The following is a 22,220-nucleotide window of genomic DNA, read 5'->3' as shown; positions in this document are numbered from 1 at the left end:
GATTACTATATTTATATTTTTAAGTTTTTGCACTTTTGCTAGTTGTTGCCTTAGCTGCTGTCTAGTTTGGTATATGCACATTTATGACTTTTATTGTTTCATCAGGAATTGTGCCTTTTTATTGTAACAAAGTTCTCTTTATCTTGATTAGTGAGTTTAAACTTAAATTTCATGTCTTATTAATATTTTTATTCCTTTCGGGGCACCTGGGTGGCTCAGTCATTAAGCGTCTGCCTTCGGCTCAGGTCATGATCCCAGGTCCTGGGATCGAGCCCCGCATCGGGCTCCCTGCTCCATGGGAAGCCTGCTTCTCCCTCTCCCACTCCCCCTGCTTGTGTTCCTTCTCTCGCTGTGTCTCTCTCTCTGTCAAATAAATAAATAAAATTTAAAAAAATAAAATAAAAATATTTTTATTCCTTTCTTTTTCTTTGCATTTGCTGCATTTCTTTGCCACTGCTTTATTTTCAACTTTGCTTTCAGTATGTTTTTTTACAAACACACAGCTCTGTTTTTATCCACTCTGATGGTCTCTGTTTTCCAGTGAGAGTTCAGTATTAGGACAGACATACTTGATTATATTCTTCCTATTTTACTCTGTTTATAACTTCTTACACTGTTTCTTAGTTTTATTTTTTGCTAGTTTGATCAAGTTACTTGATAATCATTTCATTGCTGTCCTTGAGGTTGGAGATTATACTTTATTGTTCTCTTCTACTAATGGTTCCTGTTCCCAGCTCTCTTGATGAAACACATAGAACTCTGCTGTTTCTTTAAAACAAGATATCAACTCTTTCCTCTCTCAAGACACTGTTTTTACCACCAAGACACTCTAAACTTACCCTCTTCCCTATCGTAATATGAGGCCTCTAGAGTGCTTTTCTTCTTTTCTCTTGACCCACCTTTACTCCTCCCTACAATGAGACCTTTGTAACATTTTTATACCCTTCAACTATCAACCCCCAATGACTAGATTGAACTAAATTATTTATCATGTGTCAGAATTTCCCTTGAAATATGCCCCTTCTGTTTCAAAAGTTCTTATTTAGCACTTACATTAAACAGCCTGTCCTTAATCACTAAGCTCTCATTGTGTATACACACACACTTTTCTGTAGAAATACACAGAGACATATCGCAAGGTGTATCACTCCTCCCCATTGTTCTTCACTTTGTCTTTCCCTATTTGAGGTGTCTGCTCTGGTTTATTTGTTGCTTGATTAAAGTCTTAGTCGTTAAGCGTCTGCCTTTGGCTCAGGTCATGATCCCTGCCTCGGGCTCCCTGCTCTGCAAAAAGCCTGCTTCTCCCTCTCCCACTCCCCCTGCTTGTGTTCCCTCTCTCGCTGTCTCTCTCTCTCTCTCTGTCAAATAAATAAAATCTTTAAAAAAAAAAAAAGTCTTAGGTAATTTCCTCAAATGTAGTATCCAAATAATACACTGTCTGAACTTACTATATATCCTCAAATTTGTTTTTCATCCTGGGATACATACCAGTCTTGGCTGGATGTAAGAGTCTTGAGTGGCAGTCCCTTTCCCTCAGAGGTCTGTAGATGTTGTCCTGTTGCCATTTATTTTCCTGTGTTCTAGCTGAACTATACATGCCAGTATGATTTTCCTTTTCCTGTATAGCTGCCTGTTCTTGCTGCTGGGAGGCTTGTAAGACTTTTCTCTTCAATCCTCTACAGTTCAGGAGATGGGTTAAATGGGTGATGGGCATTAAGGAGACCACTCGTTGTGATGAGCACTGGGTGATATATACAAGTGATGAATCACAAAATTCTACTCCTGAAACCAATACTACACTATATGTTAACTAACTTGGATTTAAATAAAATCTTGGAAGAAAAAAAAATCCTCTGAAGTTCAGGAATACTAGCAGGATATACTTACATATGTGTGTTTTCTATTCAGCCCAGAACTTGGTGTATCTGACTGCCTGAGTTCTAATTCTGGCTCCACCACTTACTGACTGGGAAACTTTAGGCAAGGTATTTAATATCTCTGTGCCTTAGTTTCTCATTTGCAAGATGAAAATAATAATCTAGGGGGGCACCTGGGTGGCTCAGTCAATTAAGCATCAGACTCTTGATTTTGGCTCAGGTCACAATCTCAGGGTTGTGAGATCGAGGCCCGCATCAGGCTCCACGCTCAGTAATGAGTCTGCTTGAGATTCTCTCCCTCCCTCTCCCTCTGTTCCTCCCCCCACCTCAGCGTATGCACTCGCTTGCTCTCTAAAATAAATAAATCTTTAAAAAAAAAAAAAGCTCCTAGGGTCATGTGAGGATTAAGTGAATTAACATTTATTAAGTGATTAGAACAGTGCATGGCATATAGAAAGTGTTTAAGTATTAGCTGCTGCTATGGCAATAATAATTATAGTTATAATAATTATTTGGAATATATAATAATTATAAAAGTTATCATTTCTCTGGCTCAGGCACTCTTTCTTTCATTACTTATTTAATTATTATTGCCTCAACTGTTTTTGCTTTAGTGACTTTTTTACCTTACACTACTTTGTTTTCTGCTTCTGAAATTATAAACACGTTAAGCTTCCTGGAGCTATCCTCCAAGTTGCTCATCCTTTCTCACATGGTTTCCATCTCTTTATATTTTGGGTCTGCATTTTGAGTTATTCTTGAACATAATCTTCCAAGCTATAACAAGAGTCAAAGTTCTACTTTATTCATCAGAATTTTTAGCTTAAAAATCATGGTTTTTTAGTTTTGAAAAGTTCTCTGTGCACAATACATTTGAATATCTCTAGAAGCTCTTCGTTCTTTTGTTGCAATACTTATCTGTCTCCCCCAGGAGTTCTGTTTCACTGGATACATGTTTTGAGTGTTCTGCCTATTTACTCTCTAGCTACTTACGGACCTGTGCCCTTTGGATGTGCCATTATTTTCTTGGTGGCTCACTGGGACTCAACTGTGGTTATTAAGATATTTTAAATGGCTAAAATCCTATAAATGGTAGAAGGCACATGGATCTCTGCTGCCACTGGGCTTGGCAGTGTAAGGAGAATCTGTCAGCCATGCGGAAAACTTTTCTCTTTCTAGGTGAAAGCTCTTTGATTCACTGGTCTCCCTACAGATCTGTAGATCTCTGAAGACCAGGTTCTCCCCGGTTCCAATGATTTTCCCCTCTGGGCTCCAGTGCTGGTCTCTAACCCCCCACCCAGCCATGGCTGAGAGGCCCCATACCAGGTCCTTCTTCTGGCACCCGAATGAAGCCCAGGGCTTTCTCTTAGCCCCTAGCTGCCTCTACGTCTGAGCATCACTTGGCCCCAGGGGAAGATAATAGCTTGGAGTTGAGAGAAAAGAAGAAAGCTACTTTAAGATTATCATGTTCCCAGAATCCATGATTTTCTTTTTTATTTGATTTTAATCTTTAGTCCAAATTTCTTTTAGTCTAAGGAGAGAAGTTATGGTTACCAAACTGCCAGTGATCTCACCACAGTTTATATAACTATATAACTATATATATGTGTATATATATACATATTATATAAATATAAATTTATATAACCACCTTATACAAGTTTGAAATGTTACCTTTATCTTGACATAAACATCCATTTGTCAGAAAAGTAGAAAGTAAATTAAAATATCCAAAGCTAATGTTAGATAAAATGTTTCCTTACTGTGAGTTTGCCTTGTTAGAACCTAGAGTAAGAATTGTTTCTCTAAATGTGACCACCAGCATAGGAAGTCTGTTAAAGCATGTAAGAAGTAGCAGGCACAGTTGTTTTGGAGGAGTTTAGTAATTGTTACAGGATTTCTTTTCCTTTAGTGCCTGTGGTTCTTGGTCACGCAGCTTCAAAGAGTGAAGAGGTAGACCAGATGAAGAGTGGTGGGCAGCAAAGCAAAGTTTATTGAGAATAGAAAGCTTCCAAAGAGGGAGGGGACCCAAGATGTTGCCAGTTTAGATCTAGGGGTTTTTATGGGCTTGTTGGCAGACTGTTTTAATCTGATTAACCCTCCCTGCGCCTATCACCCAGTCAGGTTTTTGTCATCTACCTATCCCATGAGAAACGGTGGAGGGCTCCTTCCAGGGTGGTGTAAAATCCTTTTAAGGTGGTTTCCTCTTAGGGCAGGAGCCCCTTGTCCCTGCCTGCCTTTCTTCCAAGTATCCTTCGTTATACTGACCCGCAGTGTACATGATCTCAGCATCCAGCCTTGGGTATGCCGGTGCTGCTGACAGTGAGATCTGGACATGAGGATGATAGATATTTTTCATGTTTACCACAAACTCTTTTCCTTCCTACATATCCGAACAAGGAAAATCAAGTTCTTTAAGTCTTAGTTATTAATATAAGCATACAGAAATACTTGTCTACATCTGCCCAGGTACCCAAATGTCATAGCTAGAGAAGGTCTTGTAACATAAAGACATTAAAGATATTTAAGGTCAGATTATACCATGGAGCATGGACCATGTTGGGGGAAGGAAGAGCACAGTGTTTGACACATACTAAGATCTTAATAAAAATTAGTTCTCATACCATTGTTATTTTTAACTGAATTGTCATTTAGATCATTATTCTTTTTACTTACCACCCCTTCATGGGGCATCCATAGGATACTCTCCTTAGAATTTCCGCCCAGGGGAAAATCTCTCTCTCTCTCTCTCTTCTGAAGGACATTATGTTTCTTTCCATTAGATGCCCTCTGGCTCTGACTGAAACCTGGCTGTCCACTGAGCACTCTGCTTCCTCTGTAAACATATCAAGGGACCATGGGCCTGGAGGTGGTAGGTGTCCTGCTTGCTCCTCATTGCTCCTTCTGCCCAGAACCTCTCTGTGCGTTTGAAGCACATGCCATGAAATTATCCCAGTCACATGCAGACCTCTCTTCCTATCATTTTTATGAGAGTATAAAACACTATTCCTGTCATAGTTCTTTATGATCTCAATGTCCACTCTGTAACCTGACCCCTTAGTGTCTTGGTTTCCCTACTTCTAATGATCTACCCTAGTCATATCCTGGACCCTATCATACCCAGAAGGGTATACCTTCCAAAAATCTCAATTTCAGGAATCCTGCTCTTAGCCTCTTTTTCCTTCCTGTTCAGTTCCTCTAGCACACTACCACACAGTTCCTTAACCCCTGGGGCCTCTAGTCATTTGACCTTACCATTGTCCATTACTCACCACCTGTCCTCACCCCTCCTTCACAGCTTGGATTCTATGTTCTACCATTACAGTCATTTCCTTGCTCACACTTTTCACTCTCTTGCTTCTTATTTGACTTAAATATTAGAATCAGAAAAGAACTTCAACATGTTCTCCTCACCAAATCTACCAACATATTGGAGTCTGTGCCCACATACTTTGCGTTATCATCATTGCAGTAAGTGAACTGTCCTTGTTTCACTCCAGTACTTGCTTCCTGGATTCTATTACCTCATGCCTACTTCAGGACTTTTCTCTCTACTACACATTCCCAACAGCGTGTACCCTTGATTTAATATCTTGCAATTTAAGAAAATAACCCGTTCCTGAACCCACATGCTCCTTCTCTGCTTCCCTTTACAGAAAAACTCTTAAAAATAGTTGTCCATATTTGGTGTCGCTGCTTCCTCTCTTCCCCTTCTCTCTTGTGCCCACTTCCATAAGGCTGTCATCACCAGCACTGCACTGACACTGCTCATCTGACTTACCTATTAGCACTTTGATATTGTCATCACTCTTCTTCCTGAAATGTTTTTTTCCACATTTTTTTGGAACACCACTCTAGTTCTCCTCCTACATGAGTATGTGCTGCTGTCAGTATGCATTGCTGAATCTTCATCTACCAACATCTATACTTAGGAGATCACCAGGGTCCAACCCATAGACTTTTCTTTTTTAACTTCTCTCACTTTCTAGATGACTCATCTAGTTCTGATGCTTTAAATATCATTTATGACTAACACTGAGTGTTCCCAACTTTATATCTGTAGCCTGAACCTCTCCCCTGAACTCCAGACCCATATGTTCAACAAATCACTTGACGTCCATACTTGGTCTAACAGGTATTTCAAAATTAACATGTCCAGAACTATATTCTTGTCCTCTTCGAAGCTTCTCCTTCCCATCTCTTCCCATCTCAGGAACAGGGAACTCTTCCAGTTGCTCAGGTCAAAAACTTTAGTCATTTCTGGTTATTGTCATTCTTTAACATTCTACGTCCAGTCCATTGGCTCCACCTTTAAAATATATCTAGAATCTAACCAGTTCTCACCACTTTTACCAATACCACTCTTAATTCAAGTCACCATCATCTCTTGCCTACTTCCCCTAACTAGCCTCCCTGTTAACACCCTTACCCTTCTCTGGTCCATTCTCAGCAGAGCAACCAGAGTGATCCCTCTGAAGTGTAAATGTCATGTTACTCCTCTGCTCAGAACCCTCCAATAGTTTCCCATTCTTCAGAATAGAACCAGAATCCTTGCAGTACCTACAAGATGTGACATAATGTGACTCCCCCAGAATGGGAGTAATTCCTTTTTTCTCCAAGTTTCCTGTTTTCCCAGGTACAAGTAGGATTACACTTTCCTGACCCCTTCAAATTGTGTGTGTCGTGTGACTAACGTGCTTCAGCCAGTTAAATGGCGGTGGAAGTGATGTGTCTCACTTCCAGATGGCACCTTTAAGAGCCACTACATCATTTGTCATGCTTTTCTTTCCCCTCTGCCACAGTCATGGCAGTGCTCTGGATGGTGACCACTTCATGAGCCTGGCTTCCAGAGTAAGAAGCAGAAGCCCCAGATGCCCTACTGTGGGGATGTAGCATGAGCTGTATATTGTTTTCAAACTCTAAGATGCAGGGATTGTTCCTACGTGCAGCATAACCCAGTGCATCTTGAGACTTGCCCAGCTACCTCTCATGTGAACGCCACATTTTCTCTCGCACTCACTGTACTTTGGCCACACCAGGGACCTTCCTAATCTTCATACATGCTGAGCATACACCTGCCTTATGGCTTTAACCACCAGAAATTCCTAATAGAGTGTAAAAAGCAATCATTACTCTTGAAATGTGGATTCCTCAAGTTTTAGGTTTCTTTTATAATACATATTTGTGATAGGCTGAATAATATCAAATCAATATTTCTGTCTGTAGGCTGGTGCATTTGTTTTAGATCCAATGTGTGGACTTGGAACGATACTTTTGGAAGCTGCTAAAGAATGGCCAGTAAGTTCTAAAGTTTGATGAACCAAGCAGTATATTTACTTTAATCATTATATGTATATTCACTTCCCAATTATCTACAAGTAGATTGTCTTTTTAGGATTATTAGCTTTGATTACATGAGTTACTATTTACTGTTGTCAAAATGGATTATGATGGGTTAATTAAATTGCTTAAAATACTATGATTAAATTTAGGAAAATGTGAGCAGTTTCAGTGATTAGTCATGACAGATTATGCTAATCCCCAAATTCTTTAGACATTTGTTATTGTAAAATATGGATAGTTTTTAAAAATTAACAAATCCTTCTCATTTTTTGCTATTGAATATCATTTTAAAGAAATACTGTAAATTTGTTTTAACCTGAATTAACAAATCTATTAAATTCATTTTAATTATTTGAGAAGAAGCAAGTAGGTTTTCTTAACTACATAAAGTGTCCGGTAGTTTAATTCATACTTAAAATATGACTTTCTTTCCTCATAGGATGTGTATTATGTGGGTGCTGACGTCAGTGACTCACAGTTACTAGGTGCATGTGATAATCTGAAAGCTGCAGGCCTTCAGGATAGAATTGAGTTACTTAAGGTTTCTGTTATAGGTAAGATATTAAAAATGCAAACATTTGGGAAAATGAACATATGTAAATATATTTAGAATCATAATATTAAACAAAATTCACTTTCCATATATAAAGGTTGACTTGTTCATACCCTATAACATATCTGTGGGGCTAATCCTTGATTTATTTCCAGTAGTATAATTATAACTTATTTTTCAAAAGATTCATTATTAGTAACAACATTTATTCGGTCTCCCTAAGCATTTAAGTGAAAATACCTTTTTAAGATGTGTTTGTTGTATCTGAACCATTTCTCACATCGTAATCAGGGGTCACTTAATATAGGCATAAAATAAAGAGGACAGTATAATAATAATAATAAAACTTCGCATTTCTTTCAGATAAACTGAAATGTTCTGAATTATCTTACTTTTCCCTTGCCTCACATTGGACAGTATTCCTGTGGTATATAGGAGTGAGGCAACCAACCATCCCTGTTTGCTAAACCAGTACTTCCAATGCTAAAACTGGAACGCCTGGGGCAAACCAGCACAGTTGGTCACCCTGTGAGGTAGAGGGAAGCCTTTTACTGATGGGGAATCAGCAATAACAAACATGACTAGAAATCAACTCTGCTCAGTCCAATCAAAATAATATTTCCATAAGACCCATAGTATTTAGACCACTTTAGACAAGCCTCACATTCCTTATTTCTTTCCTTTCCTCTAGTACATCTTTCTCCCTTAAAAACTGAGCACATTTAATTCCAGCTAAGAAAATGGTATTCTCTTGACACAGTGTAAATAGGTAGTAGATGGTCCCAGTGTTAAATCTATAATCTGGAGGAACAAAATGTTTTTTTAAAATTTTTTATTGTAGTGGAAAAGTAGTAGAGTATCAAGAAGAAAATATTAGGGTGACTTATGCATAAATACATAATAAAGCACCCCCATTTTTAAAGATTTTTTATTTATTTTTGTGAGAGAGAGAATGTGAGTGTGCACTCTCGAGTGGGGGGCGGAGGGGGGAGGCAGAGGGGTAAACAGACTCCATGCGGGACTCGATCCCAGGGTCCTGGGATCATCACCTGAGCCGAAGGCAGACGCTTAACCAACTGAGCCACTCAGGTGCCCCTCTGTCAAGGTTTTTAATGGGACTCTGTGCATAAGACACAGGTTTCTAGAGGAAACCAATGGATGATGAGGCTAAAATCAGCTTTCATGAACTCTAATTTCTTTCAGAAAGTTGTTTTGGCAGGACTTTCAAGAAGACTGGGATGGGTTCCTCAGCTATTGCAGAGTAGTTGTTTTTCAAACCCTTTACAATCTCCAGATTGCCTCTGAGGTGTCAGGAAGGAAATACCCAGAGGTCTGTCTGACCTCTGCCACACTTCCAACTCCATTTTTATCTATTTTCGTGTGGGGGGCATTTTCCATAAGATTTCACTTAAAGTGAAAAAACAAAAACAAGCAAAGGGGTTCAATTGTTGTTGTTCTTTTTAAGTGTTGAAAACAAAAGGTTATCTACGGCACCAAGTAGGCAAATAAAGGAAGGATCATTCTAAGTGCCATGTTAAGAATAGATGATAGCAGGGAGGATGGAAACAGGAAACAAAGAAACTAGTTAAGGCTATCGCAATAATCCAGTCAGAAATGAGGTTGCTTGGGGCCGAGTGCTATTCATGGAGGTGTTGAGGAGAGGTCAGATACTTAATTTTTGAAGGTAGAACGAGCAGGATTTGTTGTTGGGTTGAATGTGCCACGTGAGAAAAAGACCAAGAATGACTCAACTTCCTGGCTTGAGCAGCTGGAGGGTGGGGTTGCCATTCACTGAGTCGGGAAAACTGCTGGGGAGCAAGTTGGAGTTCTGGGGCCTGTTAAGTTCCACGTGATCATTAGGCACAAAGTGGAGAAGGTGGCAAGTTAGGAGCCCCATGCCCAAATCTGGAGTGTAGGGGCGAGGTGAGGCATCGTCAGTGTAGGTAACATTTAAATCCAGATCACCTAGGAAATGAGTACAGCTAGAGAAGGGAAAGAGGCCTGGGGGTGAGGAGAGCACTTGAGAATCACAGTTGTGCTAGCTTACCCCAGACCAGCGGCAGCCAGCAGGGCACGTTTCCCTAAACCATTGTTGAGGCTAGATAGTATCATCTTACTGCAGGATTGCAGTCTGGAAAACTAGAAATTTGATACATTTTTCAAACTTTTCCTCAATTACTAGTGAGATGAAACATTTTTCACATTATGTCATTTGTAGATTGTTCTTTTATGAATTGTTCTCAGAGTAACTTTCTGGAGGAAAGAATAAACCATCTATTTTAAATTGTTTCATCATCCTAACCTTTTAACATTAAATTTCAGCCTAGAGGGAACCATATATATCTTGTGTACATAGGGCCCAGTATTAACTGTCTAATAATTAGCCCTTCGTTACACATCTTTACTTTAGAGGTGGACATTGTAGCTAGAGCCAAGTGTTTATTTTCTTCACTAATTCGGTTTCACCTTTAAAAGCTTTAATCATAAACACAATTTAGAATGTTGAGACCCATGAATCAGTCCCTTGTTCAACATTGACAGGTGTGAGGATCTCACGCCTTTTTTACTATAGTAAGAGCACGCAGAGACTTCAGGGTCAAACAGACCGAGTATCAATACTGGCTCCACCATTGTTTCTCCAGTGTGTGGCCTTCAGCAAAATCCTGGACCTCTGTATTTTGTCGTCTACAGTATGAAGATAATCCCTACTTCATAGAGCCTGTGGTGGAGATTTATCACATAAGCACATTGAGTACATTGCCTAACACACAGCACGGTTGAAGACCTCTGTAAACGTGGATATGTCTAGGAATTTAATAATACTCCCATCGTGATTTGTTTCTGCAGAATCACGGTCTTTGTTCTCTTTGTGTGCTTTAATGACTGTATTTTTTCTACTTTTTTAGTAAGGTTTACTTTGTAACTTTCTACTGGTATAAAAAGAGATGATCCTTTAATATGGAGAAATTGCTTGTGTTTATTCCTAAGTTTTAATTATCACGAAAGTTTGGAACCAGACGAGTATTATGTTACAGGCTATCTTAGGAACTAATTAGTCATTGGTTAGGCTTTGTTTTTTGTTAATCCACAGATATATATACATTCCTAGGATAAGACAGAGAGCTGTAATATATACAGATTTGAGCAAAAGAAACACATGTATAAGTTAATTAAAATGACAAAATTGTTGACAGGTGAAAAAAGGAATGTTTTCACTTGCAATTAGACATTATATAGTCTGTCACACATTAACTTCGGTGAGAGTTTATAACAAGCTTATTGTTAACAGCTGTGCTTTGTTCTCAGGTGTCATTCATTTCAGCCCTTGTAGGAGTAAAGCATGCTTTTTTCAGTACACCCAGAAGCTGCCCATAATGTGGTGGTTGCATTTTCTTTCATATCAGTGTGGGTTTTTTTCCAGTATCTATCCTGCCCTTGCTGGCCTGGGCCCTGGCGTTCCAGCCACATGTCCTGTGGCCCATGCCTATTATGCAAGACTCATGAAGCTGCCAAGCTGCCCATTTGGGGAATCAAGAGGAAATGTGGGAAGTGATGGGTTAGGTGTATGTGGAGTATGTGGAAATAGGGAATAAGAAGCTTACCACAGAGAGTTGAGTGTTTTTTGGTATAATGGCTTTATAGTTTGTTGTATGGTACTAATCCTTTTTAATTATTTGATAACACTTGTATTCTGTAACAAACTCAGCAGTAATAAGTTTTGTAAAGCACATGTTTAATGAGAAAGTTAATACAGAGTTTCCATTTCTCAAGAAAGCTGATGAACACATTACTTAAGTAAAATGTTTGTTGACATTTATCATCCACTGTGAGGGTCCTGGTGATATCACTGATCAAATGAAACAGATCTGTTTATAGGAGCATCTAGCATTTACTCCAAAACGTAATAGTTATTTTAAGGAGACTGAGTCCAAAGACAGCTATTTATCAAATGCAGCTAAAGAAAATGTATTTAACTCTCATTCTGTGAAGCATGACTTTTCATTTAGATCAAATGACTCTTCTAAATTAATTTTGCTCAGTTTCAATTCCAAGTTTTCTTACGTATGTAAACAAAATGAAGCTACAGCTATTAAATTGTTGGTTCCATTAGTAGACCTTTGCAGACAGTTAAATTTTGCCAGTTTTGCATCAGTGTTATCAGAAGCTTCAAAAAGAAAATGCATTCTCCCTTCCAGTGGTGGTTTAGCTTGTCTTTTTCCCAGTTCTTAGAAATTTAGGAAGTTTTTTCTGTCAAAGATAACATCTTTCATAATTGTGAGTGCTACTGTAAATTGAGCTCAGAACTGCATGTGTGTCTGTTTATGCAGTATTTAGTAGTAATATTCTACTAACGAAATCTATGAAGCAGAAATGTACGTGGAATTAGGCGTGGTGCCCACATAATTCATAATTATCTTCAAACAAGCTCTGATATTCTATAAATGAAATAGAAACTTAAGTTATCAAAATAATAAACTTTCCAAGAAACATTTTTTTAAATATATATTGAGTAACTGACCAGCAAACTATTTGTGATGAAGATGGTTGCCAAAAAAAAAATTAATAAGCTTCAACATAACAGAACACATTTTATTTCCTTGCCCATCATCAGATGGGTTTAAAAATATTTAAGCCTTCAAAGAATGGCTTTGTGGATTGGCCAAAGTATTCTACAATTGTCCTATAAAAGTTTTTTTAAATAAACCAATAGGCTTATTGTGGTTGCATTTTTCAAAAAATCCATTGGAAATCTGTAATCAAAGAATTTAACAAATGCAATGCCCCAAAACTTAAGTTTTTGCAATTTTTGATGAATTGCAGTTATGAAAAACATTAAAGACATTAAAATACCTAAAAACACCAAGGAAGAAATGAACAAATTAAAACCGAGAGCTCCATAATGCACAACATTTAATTCTGAAATTCTATAAATACACCTTGGATATCTTAAAGGAAGAATCTTCTAATGGCTTTCTTTAATTGGATAAATGTATATTCTAGAATGGAATGGAATCAAATTGAGAAGAGCTTAGATTCTGCAGCCTCTACACGTGGTAAACCAATTAAAAGAACAGTAGAGACAATTTATTTGAGCTTTGTGTTGTGAAAATGTTTGTCAAAGGCACTCTAAATGGAGACACTCTAAATGGAGGGCTGAAATATTTACACTCTCCTTATGAAAGAAATAGAATTGAGAGTATCCTCCAGTTAGCAGAATTTGCTCTGAGCTCTACTGTTACTTCAGAACCTGAAAGTATTTTCTCAAATAAAAATATTAGAGTCTACAGAGAAGTTTATTAACCATAAAAGTGAAACTTTGAAGAGTATTACAGGCAATTTTACGAAAAAATTTGAAGTTCCTATTTAAAAAAATACCACATTCTTCAGAAAAATATAATGACATGGGATTAGAGACTGATACATCGTTCCAATTTTAGTATATGTGCTGCCGAAGGGAGCACAAGACTGATACATCTAAGAAACTAATCAGTATAAGAATACAGACCACAAAAAATCATTTTACTTGTTAATTTTAATGTTAAAATAATATCTTAAAAGTTTGTGGGGGTTTTTATTTCAGTGTGCCCAGATACTATTTTTCGGTCCCCTGTAATAACAAACCAATTTGTCAGACAATAAATATTTCAAAAAGTATGTAATCTTATTTCTAATCATCTTGTTCTTGAAAATGTTCCTGTTTGGACTATAAATTAAAAGGTCACCAGTTCCAGATGCCAAACTACATTTTGCATATTTAAGACTAATTATGAGCTTCTGGATTAAGATGACAGAGTGAAACTTTATTGAAGGATTTGTATTCTCCTGCACTTATTGAAAGAAGAAAAGGAATAGTAAAAAATAGAAGGAAAAAAAATCAGCAGCAGCAATCAAACAAAGAAAGGGCATAATCTATATGCAATAAACATCAAAATCTGGCCACAATGGAAAGAAACAGGAAGTTACAGAGCAGTATAGTCAATAGAATAGTGGCTCCTAAGGTTATTGACACCAAGTGTGGCCCCAAAAATATGCCCATCCAAGATGTCATTTTAGTACAAAGACATTTTCAAATATAAAAAAGTTCAGGTGGGGCGCCTGGGTGGCTCAGCCAGTTAAGAGTCCGACTCTTGGTTTCAGCTCAGGTCATGATCTCAGGATGGTGAGATCAACACAGAGTCTACTTAAGATTCTCTCTCTCCCCCCAACCCCCGCCCACCGTACCCCCCCCCTCCGGCTCACAAACGTGCTCTCTGACTCTCTCTCTAAAAATAAAATAGGGGCGCCTGGGTGGCTCAGTTGGTTAAGCGACTGCCTTCGGCTCAGGTCATGATCCTGGAGTCCCGGGATCGAGTCCCGCATTGGGCTCCCTGCTCGGCGGGGAGTCTGCTTCTCCCTCTGACCCTCCTTCCTCTCATGCTCTCTGTCTCTCATTCTCTCTCTCGCAAATAAATAAAATCTTAAAAAAAAAAAAAAAATTAAAAATAAAATAAATAAAATCTTTAAAAACAAAAAGTTCAGGCATCATTTCACTAATAAATCCTTTAGGGGAAAATTTTAATAAAATGCAAACATCTAAGAGATAAATCAACTGAAGAATAGAGAAAGCAAGACAAAGTGATTGATCATGAGGACTGAATCAACTTGAATATACAACTGATTTTAAACAAGTATGAGAATTACAGATACAGGACAGAACACGAATGTGATAAATCCGGACAGTGGAAAGAATGTTCAAACAGTAAGAAGTATGAGGAAAGAAAATAGAAGGGTGTGCCCAATTTTGTAGAAGACCTCAATTTATTTAGTCATTTGTCTAAATATATGCACAAAAGGGTATCTTGAAGGCTTTTAAAACGTATTGGAAGAAAATATATTAGGGCCATAATCCTGAGTTTTAAGCAGTTCTTACCCATTTTTCTCCTGGAAGGAAGGAGGAATAGAGCAGCTCTTTTGTTCAAGACACACCAGTATGTTCAATTTTTTTCATCTTGAATCATCCTGCTGAGTTGTAAAAAAGAGATGATTTTTACATATTTGTTTTGAGCTATGTTTCTATTTCAGAATTTTATCTCCTTAGTTACAGGCAAACTCTTTGTTCGCAGGCAGTTCAAAAGCATTTAATAATTTAAAAGATTTTACTGTGTTGAAAGTCATGGGTCGGGTGCTCATGATTTCAGGAGTTTCCTCACCAGAAACCCTGGAGGTGGGGCCAACAGCCTGTGTGTCACCAGCCCTTCCTTTGATTCTGGAACACACTAGGTAGTAGGTTTGGGGAGTAGAAGTGGGAGAGGATTTGCATTTGTACTTCCTCGGAGACGCTGCTGCTGCTGGTAGCCCCCGATGACGCTGCGCGGGAGAGACTGAGGCCCTGAGAACCACTGCGGGAGGAAAGGAGTAGGAAGGAGGCCCGTCTGGAAGCCCTTGCCCCGCATGGCCTTTGAGGAGTGGGGGGAAGGACGTGCTGTGTCCCTCAGAGCTGCTTTGAAGGATTCCGGCGCCCTGGTCTCCCCGCTGTCACCTGCCTGTACACCCAGAGAGGACATTGTACATACTAACCACACAAGACCTAACCGTTATCGAGTGCTCACTCTGTGCCAGGCACCGTTCTAAATGCTTTCCATAAATGACCTCACTTGTAAACTTCGGAGATAGGTACTCTTATCACTTTACAGACGAGGAAACTAACACAGTAATTTCCCAAAGTCCCCTAGTTAGTGGCAGAGCCAAATGCAAGCTGTCTGATACCAGGGCCTGCCTGCACTCTCACACACATCCACAAAAGCTTATTTTATGTTCTACTGGACGATAGCAGTGCTTAGTTCTAGAACTTTTAGAAAGAACTATTCTGTTAAGTTCCTTCACCTTCTAAAATTATTTAAAGCAGTTTAGCAAATTATATAATACAGAGTAGGAAAGTTGCAAATAAAAATAGAGACTGACAAGAAAAAAAATGTTAACCAAACCTGAACAAATTGGGCAGCTAATTGTGTGTGTGTGTGTGTGTGTGTGTGTGTGTGAATGCAAAAGAAAGACATGGGCTCAAACTCAGGAGTAAACTGTTGTGGTTTCTCATGTATAAAACATCCGATAACCCTGATGGCCTTCACTGTACATTGCCTTGAGTAGTTCTGCAAAAGGTATAGAAACAGTATTTAAATGTACATGTGCTATATCAACATCCTAAAACTAAATGCATGAAGTTTAAGTATGACTTGGGGGCACCTGGATGGTGCAGTCAGTTGAGCAACCAACTCTTGGTTTCGGCTCAGGTCATGATCTCAGGGTCATGAGATCAAGTACTGCATCGGGCTCCGTGCTCAGCACAGAGTCCGCTTGAGATTCTCTCTCCCTCTCCTGCTGTGCTCTCCCCCCCCCCCCCCCCCCCCCCCGCCACAACCCTGCTCTCTAAAATAAATAGATAAATCTTTTTAAAAATATATGACTTGGAAAAAAAAAAAAGAACTCCTGCCTGGCTTTGAAAGAATATTATCCTGAAACTTTTTCTAACAACCTATTCTTTCTTCTACTAATCTCAAGCAAGGGTTAGAACTAGGTGAGATTATCAAGTGTTCATTAGACTTTCCCAGGTAATGGGACTTTTTGTTTTGTTCTTAAATTTCCAGCCAACAAAAATTTATATGTTATTCAAAATAGTAAAGATTATTTAAATTTTATTATATTTTTACAGAATTAGATGCTATTCAAAATGTAAATTGGGACATCTACCTATTAATAATGGGGATGCCTGGGTGGCTCAGGCGGTTAAGCGTCTGCCTTTGGCTCAGGTCATGATCTCAGGGTCCTGGGATCGAGTCCCACATCTGGCTCCCAGCTCAGCGGGGAATCTGCTTCTACCTCTGCCTCTCCTCCTCCCCCTGCTTGTGCTCTCTTGCTCGCTCACTCTCTCTCTGACAAATAAATAAAATCTTAAAAAAAAAAAAAAGAAAATTGGGACATCTACCTTATTAATATCTAATTTACATGATGGGTGGCAAGTAAAATAAGTAAAAAATGAAAAGTATATTCAGAAAATGTGGAAGTTAAGATTATGTGTACTACCTTCTGATAATCTAATTTCTGAGGAATGTAAACATGAGAAAAAGATTTAGATTTAGTAATCAAACACTATATTTAATTTTGTTAGGATAATATTCATTTTGTTGATTTGTTTAGCCTTTTCTCTGATCTTAGAACTAGATGTTCTTAACCTTTTGGGTCTCCTTTAAAATTTCAGTGAAAGCTAAGATCATCTCCCTTAAAAGCAAATAGATCTACACATGCAAAATTGTATATGTAACTATGAGGAGAGAAATGAAAGTTATAGAATATCATTTGTAGAAGGTTCTTGTAGACAATTTAATGTATTTCTTCTTGGATCTGGCAACTTTCTAGTCATGTAATATGTTTAGAGAATTCAATTTTCTGGTTAATTTAAGATTCTGCTTAATTTATGTCATTTTATCATAACAGAAAAACCAATTTTCAAAGAACAGAATATAATAACTTTACCATTTACTTTTTAGTGAAAAGCCTTTTGGAAACTTATAATTTCTTGGAAACAATGTTAGCAACCCTAAATTTTATTTAATATGCAAAAATAATTCTACGTACTTCAAATATTTGAACTTAATGTAACCAGATTCTCTGGTTTCTGTATTTCAGAATTGCCACTGCCCTCAGAGAGTGTCGATATTATTATTTCTGACATTCCATTTGGGAAAAAGTTTAAGTTAGGGAAGGACATCAAAAACATTCTACAGGAAATGGAGAGGTAAGTTGTTGAGTTTATTTTTATAATTTTTGAGTTAGGGGGCATTTAACCAAAATATATCCTAGTTCTTCAGTTAAGATTTGATTGCATCTTAGTAATTCCCCCCAAAGCTTTTGTAGTTTAATTTTCTAAGGTTTCAAATCAGAAGCTTAATATCATCTTACATTATTAACAAGTTTTATTCTGAAAAAAATACTAATTTGTCATTATTGCCTGAAATTTGAGCATCTGAAACAGTGACGTGTATTTTACTCATTGAGGTAAGTAATTTACGTATTTACTTCTAAGCCTCACAAAAACCCTGCCTCCTGTGTGTTAATCCCCCACACTTCACAGATGAGAAACTGGGACCCAGAAAGATGAACTTTCTCAAGATCCCAGGTACTAAACCATACAACAGTTCACATAAGGAACATTCAGTAACAGAGAGAGGTTACAACACTGCTGATTGTAGAATGAAGATGCAGAAGTGTTTATTCACGTCGTGGTTTCTAAGGTCGGCCTCAGGGAATCTAATTCAGTGAAAGTATTTCTTTGAGGAGTTCACACAGTGAGGCCTGTTTTCTGATCATTGAAGTTGAGAAAGGAGAGAACCTAGAACACATGGAGGAATAAAAAGATATGACTGAGAGGTCAGTTCATGAAATTGTCTCAGTTGGACATTTGATAGAGCAAGACAACATAGATGTTCGAGAGACTGTATATAAATAATGTCACCAATAGAAAAAATGAGCCATGGGTTTTGGGTGGAGAAAATTCAGTGTCAAGGCTGACATTCCGTAAGAAAAATTAAAGCTTGACATGAAGTCTAAGTCCAACTAAGAGCCATCTCAGCTCCATTGTGTGAATTGGGTGCTCCACACTTCTGTTTGGATTATCTTATTTCTAAGCAACCTCCTCCGCTGCACAGTTACCTAACCCTTGACGTATTATGTGAGGTCTCTCTTTCTGGGCAACACCTATAATTCAGACATTTCCTCAGCTCCTGTCCATGTTCCCCTCAAGCAGATTTTGCAACCCTGACTTCATATTAAAACCATTTCACGAGCTTTTGAAAAACTCTGACACTCATTCTCCACCCCTCCCCACTGAGGCTCCAGTTTAACTGGTCTGGAGTAGAATGTGAGTGTATTTCTTAACCACTCCCGCGCTGAGTCTGTTGTGCAGCCGGAGTTAATAACCACAGCCTTTGTGCCTAACTAGGTAATGCACCAGCCATACTATGAAGCCAGCTCATGGTGAAATACTAATATGTGTGAGCAATGACTTACATTTAGCCTGGAACTTTCCAGAAAGTATTCAGGATTTCCCCCCTAATCTGAAGGCCTCAGTAGGATCCGTGTATGTATTTGGACAGAAGGAACTTCTATGACCATGCCTCCCTGACACCTGCTCATAGCCTTTGTAGTTTGATTTTTTACTTTTTACATAGTTTGAGGTTTTATATAGGCAGTGTAGCATAATACAGTGTAGTTTGGAGACAAACTTGTCTTGATTCACTGATTGTTTAGATGAGGGAAAGCTACTTGAGCTCCTGACATCTTTGTCGGGTGTGGGGGAAATTCCCAGTAACTCCTGGCCTTCAAGCTGTCACCCGTTTCCCTACCTAGACAGCCAAACTTATTGAAAGAATAGTCTACACTTGACATCTCTGCTTCCTCACCTTCCAGTCCCCCTTCAGTTCTGGCAGACCAGCATTTGCTCCTGCCCTCAACCAAGATTGCTGTGCCCAGGTTCACTAATGACTTCTCGTAATCCTAGTCACTTGTTAGTCCTGCCACATTAGACACTGTTGAGACCATTCCCTTCTGGAAAGTGTGCACCTTTGGCTTCCATGCCATCACTGTTGTCCAGACTTTCTCGTAGGATTATGGACCCTTCCTCCTCTCTCCTCCCTTAAACGTGAAGTCTCTGTTCCTTGGCCCTTTTTCTCTTCTCACTTGGTACTGCCTCCATCATGATGTCCTCCATCATCATGGCTTTATCTACTGTGTACTATTGAAGATCTCTACCTCGAGCCCTGGTCTTCTCCTTGCCTCCAGGCTTTATATCCAACTGTGAACTGGAATTCACCCCACCCTGTTCCTTCGGTCCCTCCGCACATTCCAACAGGCTCTTTCCCTCCCTCCTCCTCCCACCCCCTCTCATTCACCCTCCTGCTGAATTTCTTTCAGTGCCTCCCCCTCCTGGAGTCTTCCTGTCTGCTGCTTTTCTGCCTCCAGCTGCCTGCCTTGCTCCAGTCCCTCTCTGTCACTTGGCCTGCCTCGCTCCTGCTTGTCCTTAACGCACAGCGCAGGTTTGGGACCCACCTAATGCGCTCCTGGGGCACCTCGGACTTGCCTGGAGCATTTGCCACCCTCCTTAACTCTCTACTGGCCTCTCTCCCACTGTCAGTAATCTCTTTAGCAACTCCCCGGACTGTGGTGTTGGTCACTTTCTCCACATAGACGTGCTCTGCAGAATTTGCTCAAGTGATTGCATCTCAGGGTCTTCCCTGTTGTCCTTCCCTTGTGCATGTCCTCACTCTTTCTGGTGATTTTCTTCTGCCAACAGCCTACTACCTCTAATATATGCTGATTCTTTAGGATTCTTTCATTTGCCTTTTCCTTTGTACTTATTAGAATGTGACTATGAATTACTTTGAGGCTTGCCTTTTAAGTAGAGTAAAAATAGATAATTAAAGCAGATTTGTGCTAGTGATTCTGTAATTACTATAATGAATATGCATTATGGAAGATACTACCTAATTATCAAAATCCTTGTGTTTAAATAGATAAAATTAAATTTCAAATTAAAAACACCAAATATTTAAAATAAAGTGGGATTGTTTGTTGTCTAAAAAGAAAGAAATACTCATTCCAATTACCATTTTTTGTCAAGAGTGCTCCATGTTGGTGGAACCATTGTGTTGTTGCTCAGCGAAGATCACCACAAGCGCCTCCAAGATTGTGAACAGAGCGGTATCCCTTTGAATTCCAAGGGCAGCCACACAGATGAACCTGGAATCGAGAAGTGCTTGAATCCTGGAGAGAAGACTGACCTATCAGACACAGTGTCATCTTCATCCGAAGCCATTAGCCAGGGGGGCTTAGACAAAATGCCACCGTTTGGCTCTTTAGTGCCGATGGAATGCTACCAAGTTAGCCTTGGAAGGACAGGTGCATTCATATACAAATACAGGAAGTCGCACTCTTTGGGACTCTAGCAGGCTTGCGGGTGTAAGCCAGGGTCAAGTCGTCCCAGGGCAGCTGCACAGCAGGGAAGGCGGTTGTCTTGGGACCCTGATAGGGCCCCAGAGTCCCAAGGAAACAGACTCCCCTGAGGACAGGAGGCGTGGCGGCTGGACGCAGGTTCTGAGTAGAGTTCAGCTTTATACCCTAAAGAGCTAAAAGTTGCTGACCAAGACCAGTGAATGAACATTTATACCAAAGGACCCTTAAACTTCGTATTCTGTCGGAAGGTGAAAAGTTCTGCCCTGCCTGCACTATTTCTGAGCAGAAGCTGCAACTTGGAACAGAGGTTTTCAGGGGTTCACATAAAGTATATGGCAGTCATCACAAGGTTAGTGATGTTTTCACGGTCAGATTTTTCTAACTGTAGAAACTTTTATGTGTTACTTCTTTTAATATTAAACTTGATTTTTTAAACGTGTAATTTTCTTCTCCATTGGAATAAAAATAATTTTTATTTGCAATACCTTTTATATGTCCCAAGTTATATAAAACATTAATGGGAATAATAACAATGTGAATCCAGCCAGTATCCCCCAACATGATGGAAAATAAAGTTTGCTCTTTTTTATAAAAGCATTAATAGGTCAAGCCTCATTAAGAATGGGAGATTGGAGCAAATATTTAAAGGACATGGAACAGTGTTCCAGGCACATGGAATAGCCAGTTGCAAAGGCCGTAAGGCAAGAGCATGCCTGATGTATCTGAGGATCAGCAGAGAGGACATCGGGCTGGAGCAGAGTGAGTGACGGGGAGGAGAGCTTGAAGAGCAAGTCATTGGCAGGTGGCAGTGGCAGGTTAGACCAAACAGGGCCTTAAAGATCGCTAGGAGACTGGCTTTGACTTAAAACTACCAGACAGGTTTGAACAAGTAGAAATCTGACATACATTTTACAGAACCACTGTGATGACTGTAGTGTGGGGAGGCAAAGGTGGAAGTAGACCAGTTGGAAGCTTTTTGCAATAATCCAGGCAAGAGAAAATGGTAGCCTGCCCCAGGGCGGTAGCAGCAGAGGTGGTAAGAGGCAGCTGGATTCTGAAATATATTTCATTTCTTAAACCAGGAGGATCTGCAGATGTGTTTGATGTGTGGTGTGATAGGTGGAGAGTAGGCAGGAGAGACCCTAGGATACTTGGCCAATTCCCCTGAGTAGGGTGCTTCCATCAATTGATAGGGGAAAAACTGTGGAGGGGGTGGGTTGGGTGTGAGATGGCAGAAGCTCATTTTTAGACTTGCTGACTTTGAGATGTGCATTATACATCCCAGTGGGGGTGTTGAGTAGGCAATTGAATACATGAGTCTGAAGTTTAAGACAAAGTTCTGCCCTGGAGATATAAATTTGGGGATTTTCAGCATACTGGTGCCATGAAACTGGATGGGATCACCAAAGGACTAAATGGAGGAGAAGAAGGAAGAGGAACAGGGCTGAGGCCCAGGTTCCTCC

At 39.3% G+C, this 22,220-nt stretch overlaps 1 protein-coding gene across 3 annotated transcripts in view; it reads left to right on the top strand.

The window, feature by feature from the left end:
- Positions 1-21,313, top strand: part of THUMPD2 (THUMP domain containing 2) — a 38,715-nt gene extending 17,402 nt beyond the window's left edge. For 2 of the 3 annotated variants that reach the window (XM_032410361.1, XM_032410362.1), the window contains 4 exons: positions 7,104-7,175; positions 7,660-7,774; positions 17,437-17,545; positions 20,426-21,313. In XM_032410361.1, the coding sequence (XP_032266252.1) occupies positions 7,104-7,175; positions 7,660-7,774; positions 17,437-17,545; positions 20,426-20,750 (621 nt within the window). In that variant the 3' untranslated portion in view covers positions 20,751-21,313. The remainder of the gene's footprint in view (positions 1-7,103; positions 7,176-7,659; positions 7,775-17,436; positions 17,546-20,425) is intronic. The other variant, XM_032410363.1, reaches the window with a different exon arrangement.
- Positions 21,314-22,220: the final 907 nt, after the last annotated feature.

This window comes from Phoca vitulina, unplaced genomic scaffold, assembly GCF_004348235.1.
Source record: "Phoca vitulina isolate PV1807 unplaced genomic scaffold, GSC_HSeal_1.0 scaffold12, whole genome shotgun sequence".
Classification (NCBI taxonomy): domain Eukaryota; kingdom Metazoa; phylum Chordata; class Mammalia; order Carnivora; family Phocidae; genus Phoca; species Phoca vitulina.
This window is presented reverse-complemented; position numbering and strand designations above follow the sequence as displayed.